At 34.0% G+C, this 8,484-nt stretch overlaps 1 protein-coding gene across 2 annotated transcripts; it reads left to right on the forward strand.

Moving 5' to 3' along the window:
- LOC107647990 (probable serine/threonine protein phosphatase 2A regulatory subunit B''delta) lies at positions 1,073-6,906 on the forward strand. Of its 2 annotated transcripts, XR_002348387.1 has the most exons (14): positions 1,073-1,420; positions 1,724-1,963; positions 2,047-2,152; positions 2,419-2,515; positions 2,944-3,049; positions 3,220-3,310; positions 3,855-3,996; positions 4,132-4,279; positions 4,444-4,553; positions 5,018-5,174; positions 5,353-5,478; positions 5,592-5,742; positions 6,035-6,162; positions 6,256-6,906. XR_002348387.1 is itself a non-coding variant. In XM_016352023.2 (13 exons), exons 1-12 carry the CDS (start codon positions 1,271-1,273, stop codon positions 5,730-5,732), a joined length of 1,614 nt encoding a protein of 537 aa, XP_016207509.1. In that variant the 5' UTR covers positions 1,075-1,270; the 3' UTR covers positions 5,733-5,742; positions 6,256-6,906. The 2 variants fall into 2 exon arrangements, 1 of the variants encoding a protein (XP_016207509.1); XM_016352023.2 differs by lacking the exon at positions 6,035-6,162 and having other exon boundaries at positions 1,075-1,420.

Below are 8,484 nucleotides of genomic sequence, written 5' to 3' on the forward strand. Positions count from 1 at the left end.
TTTTTGGACTCCATTTTTTATATATAAAAAAAAAAATTAAACTAGCATTGCATGTGACTAAAATCATAATCAACACATACGCAATTACGCATGCACAGATATATATCCCAAAACAGTAGAATACATTAGACAATTTATTTATCCCTAACTCAACCTAATTATATTATGCAGAAAATTGAAGTCTCCTACACCTTATAGCGTAGAAATCAAGTCTCTTCTTGTCCTTTCACTCCTGACTCCAACCGAAAGCTTTATTATGAGACTAATTAACAAAATTGAACAAGAAAAGTTCATGGAAGAGACTTTCATGCCAAAAAAATTTTACACGCACAAGTGTTCTTAATCATCTCATAAAAGTGGCACACATCAAGGGTAGGATCCGTATGAAACATTTGAGAAATAGCTTCCATGCTTACAAGGGAATTAGCCAGCTCCATAGCAACACTAACGAGTAACTAGTTTCATTCGGTCTACACCCTATGCCCCTGTTAACAATAATCAGAGTCAGGTATACACCACATATACATCCATCTACCAGTAACCAACTATTCCAATTTTTCTTTTGAATTAGATGAATTCAACCCTCCATTGTTGATAAATGTGTTTGCAAAATCAAAGCTAAAGTCTTCATGCATGCATAAGGTTCAACAAACTCAATGGCAGCAATGATTCTATACACTTTGCACAAAGCAAGAAGAAATATGTTGTAACTAACAAGTGTAGGTCGAAACTCGCTAGTTTCCATGCCAACTAACAAAACAGGATATCAATCAATGAATTGTAGGTGATGCTATCTGGACGAATACCCTTGTTTAACATTGTATTATAAGAACTAGCTTTTCATTGCGTTGTATGCGAAAACGTCGGGGGTACCGTGCTGTTCAAGCAAGTCCATCTGAGAGAGTGGATAAGGGTGTGTCCAATTACAAATATGAACATAATTATTAATTATTAATAATCCTTGATCCTTGATTAGTGAGATTCACAAGACTGAATTCTTCCTAAGTACACCACGTGTCGCCCTCTCATTTTTTCTACTATTTCCTAAAACTAAAAATACCACTAAAATTGAATTCATCCTCTTCCACAATTCTTTCTTCTTTCTCCTTCACGGATCTGCACATTCATTACATCGCTCGCATTCTTTTTCTTTTTTTTTTTTTTCATCAAAAGGCATTGAAATTCAGCTTGCTTCAGTGTCAAAATTAAAATTCTATAGAGGATTCGTCGTATTTTCTGATCTCTATGCGTTTCAGTTTTCGTGAATGAGATGAGCACGGATGTCGTTAGCGATGTGGCGTCTCTTGACGTCGAAATGTTGCAGCTGCAGGAGGTTTCTGCTTTTGCTCTCAAAACTAACGCCTATTTCATGGAGGCGCTCTTCGAACAATGGTTATCGCTTCCCGAAAGCAATCGTTTGGTATGCATCGTAGAGATTCAATGTCTATTTCTTCATTTTATCTTTGCATGCGAAATTATCAATTTAATCATCATTTAGATAATCATAGTTTTTGAAAGGGATTGTTTCTCAACCTCTCCCTTTAGTAGAAATCATCTTATCCTATTATTGGAATGAAGCACTATGAACGAACTCTTGATGATGCTTCAAGTGTCTGAAATTGTGGTTACCAATAAGACATGCTTATTTATTTATTTATTAATTCTTTGAAAACTTTATCAAATATAATGAATGCGTTTGTGTCTCACCTGGTAATTGTTGTAGATAACATCATTGCTAAATGATGCAAAGTCCGGTGCTCCCTTAAACGTGCCGGCGAATAGCAATAGTCCAAATGCTTGCAATAGTCCTTTGCCTTCCATGTTTCCTGCAGGCACTGTTCCACCTCTTTCACCAAGAAGCACGTCTGGTTCCCCTCGCGTCGTGAAACAGAGAATTGGTCCTTCTAATTTGAGTTCTCCTCTGAAGGTTGTCAGTGAGCCAGTTAAAGAATCCATACCACAGGTTAGAAAGAACAATGTACTGCCACTGTATCACTCTTGCATGCCATGTTCATTCTTGTAACATATAGACTTGTGTGTTTGCAGTTCTATTTTCAACATGGACCTCCACCACCAAATGACTTGAAAGAACAATGCCTGTCTAGAATTGATCGGTTATTCCGTGATCACACAGATGGGCTGCAGATGCATGGTGAGACACTGCACATATAAGTAGGTGATATTCTGAAGGGCCAGTTGGCAACTGAGAAAATGCATTTAAAATAGTTATAAGTATCATATTCTTGCTATCTTAAGTAATAAGTAATAACACTCCCCCAACAAACTTTGCTTGAAAAATATAACTTCTTTTAAATGTTTCCCAAAGTCAAAAAGTGAGTATCTATCTGGAAGTCACTTTATAGTAGCTAGTTAAGATTCACTTTCCTGTTTACTTGTTTCCTTCTTATGCTTTGCCAGAATTCAAGCCTGTTACAAAGGAAGTTTGCAAGCTGCCATCTTTTTTTTCCGCAGTTCTTTTCAAGAAGATTGATAATGGAACTGGTGTTGTGACAAGGTGCGTAACTTTTTCTTGTTTTTTCTTTTCCAAAACACAACTTTTTACCTTTTTAATTTGTACCGTGGATTATGATTCTTAGCCTTAACTGTTTGAATACTTGACGTGCTGGAAATCTTGAGTAGCACAATAATTATTCAGAAAGGGAAAGAACTTTTATGGGAAAAATAAACCTGTATTCCTGATTATTATGTTAGATATTCTTGAAAATGGAGTGAAATTTAGAGACACTGGATGGTAAGGATGCTAATTTTATTCTGATATCTTTGCATGGAACACCATATTTATTATTAATGAATTAAACATGGTCTATTTAACTATATCTCCTTTCCCATCTTTTAAGAATTATACTTGAATGGCCTTTTCTCTGTAATTATTGTTTTCTACTAATTGTTATTGTTGAAATCCTTGACGGAATGCTCCTTCAGAGAAGCATTTATTGATTATTGGATTAAAGGCAACATGTTGACCAAGGATATTGCAACTCAGATGTACACAATTTTAAAGCAACCACAGCTCAATTACCTTACCAAGGTATTTTGCTTTTATTTCTTTATCAAAAGTTCAAGACGGTTAATTATTCCACTCCCATTTGATTCTAGATTCATTTTTTTTTAGGGTCACGTTAACTGATTTTTGTTTTTGGCTGATATGATGTTCCTATCTATCTTTCTTATTGAGAACCTTTTTTACTCCCACGTCAGGATGATTTTAAACCCGTGCTACGTGAGCTTTTGGCAACCCATCCAGGGCTAGAATTCCTGCAGAGCACACCTGAGTTCCAAGAGAGATATGGTTTGTATTCCATCTTAGTTACAACCTTGCATTCCAAGGCTCATAAAATTGTCGATATCAGCAAATAAATTTGAGATTCTTAATACTTAGTTCCTCAAATACTTCACTTTTGGGTTAATGGGGGAGCACAGGGGTGAGGGGTGCCCCTCTCCCCTCGACCAATTTTTGAAGTTTCATTATAAAGGATTAGGTAAAAATAAATGCACCAAAAGATAGGTTTCCGTAAAAGTAAGCTTGTATTGGACTTCTTGTAGTTTCACAGAATGTTGTAGGTTGTGTTTCATGCCTTTGAAAAGTGGGAGGAAGGAGGCCGGTTCTGTACTAGTGCATAAGTTTGTGTAAAAGGTTTCTTTAAAACAATTTTTGAGATTGTTTGATTTATGGGGTTTTTGCTGCTCGTTAATTATTTAAGATAACCAGTTAAAGGACTTTTATCAAACTTGATTATCGAAGATTCATAGCTCATGGTTTCTGGCATGATCCTCTTGTGTTATCTAGGATGTGAATGTGATGTTCATTAATACTTGCCTTTCCAATGTTCCAGCTGAAACCGTCATATATAGAATATATTTCTACGTGAATAGATCGGCAAATGGTCGTCTTACTCTGAGGGAGCTGAAGCGTGGAAGCATAATTGATGCAATGCTGCATGCTGATGAAGAAGACGATATCAATAAGGTTTTAAGGTATACAGTGTTAAATGCCATTACCATCAACTTCTGAAAAATGACCGAGACATTTCTTTTTCAAAGTTAAGGTTTTAAGGTATATTTATTTTAAAATGCATTAAATTTTACTTTGCATGAAACAACTGTTTGCAGGTACTTCTCTTATGAACATTTCTATGTTATATACTGCAAGTTTTGGGAGCTGGATACAGATCGCGATTTCTTGATAGACAAAGACAACCTTGTCAGATATAGTAATCATGCGCTCACCTATCGAATTGTCGAGAGAATATTTTCTCAGGTTTGTGTGGATTACAATATTACAAATCAATTTTGTCTCAAGACTTGCCTTCAGCAGTCTTCATCTTCTGCTACATACAATCCAAAACCACATCTCTCTCTCTCTCTCTCTTACTAATCTTTGTTCACCGTTGAATATTCTAACTCACTTCAATATTATTACAGGTTCCAAGAAAGTTTACTAGTAAGGTTGAGGGAAAGATGTGTTATGAAGATTTTGTTTACTTCATACTGGCAGAAGAGGATAAACCATCTGAGCCAAGCCTTGAATATTGGTATTTTTTTTTTCCATTTACCATTAATTTTAATTCTTATTTTCTTCTGAAAGAAGTCATCAGATTAGTTGCAGAGCAGCTGCACTAGACTGATGAAAATTTTGGCCAGTGTTGTCTGGGGAAAAAAATGCACGACATTTGATAGTTAAATGCTTCTTTCTCTTCGATTTATTAGTTAAATGCTTTATTTGAGTATTGGTACATTATTTCCCGTTCATTATCCTAACTAGCTATGCAGTTACAAAGATCATGCATTGTTAATTACACATGTGCATAGCATGTTTTACGTGACTTGGATTTTGAACTGTGCATATGCCTGTGAATGAGTCCATGGTTGTCTCTTGGAGACAGATTGTGGACTTGTGTTGGATATCTTTCCCATTATTAGTAAACATGGGAATTTGACCTTTGTGAATAACTTATTAGCTACGTGTGAATTTGCTTGACATTGTCATATGTATTAGGTTCAAGTGCATTGATTTGGATGGAAATGGAGTTCTGACACGGAATGAACTGCAATATTTTTATGAGGAGCAATTGCATCGAGTGGAGTGCATGGCCCAAGAGCGTGTGCTATTTGAGGATATATTGTGCCAAATACTTGACATGATTGGACCTGAGGTTTTCTTTCAATTTTTCTTTTGGGTGTTTGGTCATGTTACACTTCTGTTATTGGGAATTCATAGCTGAAAAGTGATGCAAATCTAATGAGCCATTACTTCTATTTATGTTATTACTAATTCTTTTACCACAGGGTGCTTTTTATTTTGGTGCTCCTAATAACTTCTCTGCTCTGCAGGATAAGACTTATATAACTCTGCGTGACCTGAAAGGTCGTAAACTCTCAGGACATATTTTCAATATCCTGTTCAATATAAATAAGTTCATGGCCTTTGAAACTCGTGACGCATATTTGATTCGCCAGGTACCTAATTATATGATCAAAATTATTGTGCTATTTGCCTATTTGGTATGATGCTACATTGCTAATGAACCACGAGAGTCATGACTGCCTTGTTATATGTCCTGTGTAAACAGGAACGTGAGAATCCAACACTAACGGAGTGGGATCGTTTTGCTCATAGAGAATATATTAGGCTTTCAATGGAAGAAGATGTAGAAGATGCCTCTAATGGAAGTGCAGAAGTATGGGATGAATCAATGGAGGCCCCCAACTGATATTTTTTAGGTAAGTGAAATATGATGTTACAAATTCAGTTTTAATCTGCATTCATTGTGAATTCAGAAATTCTTTCTTGTCTGTTTGCCTAGGGCCGCCTAGCTTGCTAGCCATCAATCCAAATTGAGGTTTGATAGTATGGCTCAGGCCGAAAAATGCTAAACATTTTGAGTGTAAAAAAATAGAGAATTTGCTAATGGTAGTTCAAATATAAGGCAAAAACAAAGAAAAATATTGGTCACCTGAAATTTTTATTTTTTACAAATAAGTCGCCTGGAATTATGTCAATTGTCAAATGCAGTTTAGCGGGCTCGCTCAAATGAATTGGAGCTTGAATGGACTAGTTCAAATTTTGATTGCCAATCACACTTGTTTTATCAAGTTATTCCGACTAACGTTCCTTTTTGACATCAGAATATCATGTAGCTAGTATGCTTCCTTGTTCATTTGTTTTCTGGTAACCATGACACCTATTTTAACCTAGTCTGATTTTATACTTTATATCATTATGCATTAATGCAGTGCATCAACATAATTTAATGCCCAATAATGGAAGGACTCGCCATTTGTTCGAAGACACTAGACTCGGATCAATTTTAAAGTGTGTCCTTCAAATTTAGCCACGAGAATGGAACATTCCCAGCTTCTCTAATAACTACGGAATGTGTCTTTGATTGAGGGGCACACAGGCACAGCAGCAACAACATTGGAATCATGATCGGGGAAGTTTTGTAGCTTGTACTAATGAGTCTATGTTAAAGTGAGGGCTGGTTTGCTAAGAGGTGATTAACCAAGTTGAATTAAATTGACATAGTTTAGTATGCTTACCATTATTAGGGAGATTTTCTGATGGATAAGTTTGTAGTTTACTTTTCGGTGGAGACCAATTTTGCAGTTTTGCCTCGAATGTGTCTTAAGATTTCAGTTTTTTGTAGCCTATGATTCAGACAACCCTTCAGCAAATAATGTATTTCTCCCCACCTTTTTCAGACCAATTGAAGGATTATGTAATGCTACTTGCTAGTTGCTACATAAGATCCATTCTGCATTATTAGATTTGTCTTTCAGGATGCATGCAGAGCATTTAAGTTGACATTGGATTTTGTTTTTATCTTGCGTTTTCTTCGAAGAAAACGTTGTTTCATTTTCGAATAATATCCTTTTATTAATAATTACACGGCATTTCCTTCGCAACTTCCCCACATTGCACATACTATGAATAAGGTAGTAGTAGTAGATGATGATTAAGAGTTTATATAAATAATTACGGAATGTAATTCTTATTTTAATAATGACATTTTTTATAAATTCATACAATGTTAAAAAATTATGTATAATTATATATAGAGTGATAGTATCAAAAATAAAAAGCAGCAATATTATTTTCTGATAATTGAAATTTAAAAAATAACCTATTCATCGAGTTAATCATATTTTTTAATAAAAAGTTTTATTAGTAGTATATCATTTTATTGGTAGGTTATTTTCTAAGAATCATTGTATTTTGTATTTTAACTGAAGCATATTAGTATTCACCATAAAAATGTTAATTAAAGAATGAAATTGAGCAATAAAAATTTTGCTTTTTTTNACCTAATATTTTTAAATTAAATAATTTAATAATTAATAATATTTTTATTTTTTTTAAATATTTTATCGAGGTAAATACTAAATTGCTATCCAAAAGATTTTGTTTTTAATAAAATAGTGCCTAACATTTGTTATTAACAAAATGATCTCCAAAAAATTTTAAAACTTGACAAAAACACCAAAACATAAAAATATGACGTCACACTGAATAGAAAATACTGATTTGACAATTGAAAAAGCTTCAGTGATAATAGCAGAGAGCTCCGATGACGTTTCTGGCAAAGAGGGAAGCTTGATGTGCTAATCTCTTTCCTCACCTCTCTATATTTTCTCTTCTTCCTCCAAGCTTGAGCGGCAAAACTATCAAAGCACACAGAGGAGAAGCAATATCGAACGTCTCTCTCTTTATGCATACAATGATAGAGAGTTTGAATAGAAGCCATCCTCTTTGTCCTTTGCACACCCTATTTAACCCAGTTCTGCCAGCTAGTTTTAAGAAAGAACCGACATCTAATTGAAATGGATGAAATTTCCTAATCAATAATTAAAGCCTGATATTATTGATTCGCTTAGGTTTTTCATTTGATTCGGTCTATCTTGATGAAAAAAGAGAAGACGGAAGGTCTGATGCAACGAATGAACCAGATCGACATGAGAGGAAGTCTCAGGAAATGATAGACGAAAAATGTCTTGATACGAGTAATGGTGGAGGAGTTGAGGAAAGAGATTAGTTTATTCACATTAAAATTTTTTAAATACTGATTTAATATTTATATCTTATTATTTCATTTAAAATAAATCATATTAATTTCTTGCCTTATCTTTCAAGTTTCAAGTCATCATCCAACAGAATCTGTCACTTTATTTAAAATCATTAAAAGTTTATAGTTTTTGTTAGGTATAAACTGAATGTGTATTACTTTATTTTCTTTTTATTTTTAATTATATAATATCTAAACAAAAATCAAAGTTAAATTTAGGAGTGCCGATATCGTCATAAGTCATAACTCAAATTTATTCATTAGATAACAAGTTTTTTTGTGCGAAACGATATACAAAAAGGAGATGTAACTTTAATTAATATTTTATCTTCTAAACTTAAATTAATATCTTATCTTATCTTCTATATTTTATAGGATATAGAGCAGTTATAAACCGTAA

Source organism: Arachis ipaensis, chromosome B06 (genome assembly GCF_000816755.2).
Source record: "Arachis ipaensis cultivar K30076 chromosome B06, Araip1.1, whole genome shotgun sequence".
Taxonomy (NCBI): Eukaryota; Viridiplantae; Streptophyta; class Magnoliopsida; order Fabales; family Fabaceae; genus Arachis; species Arachis ipaensis.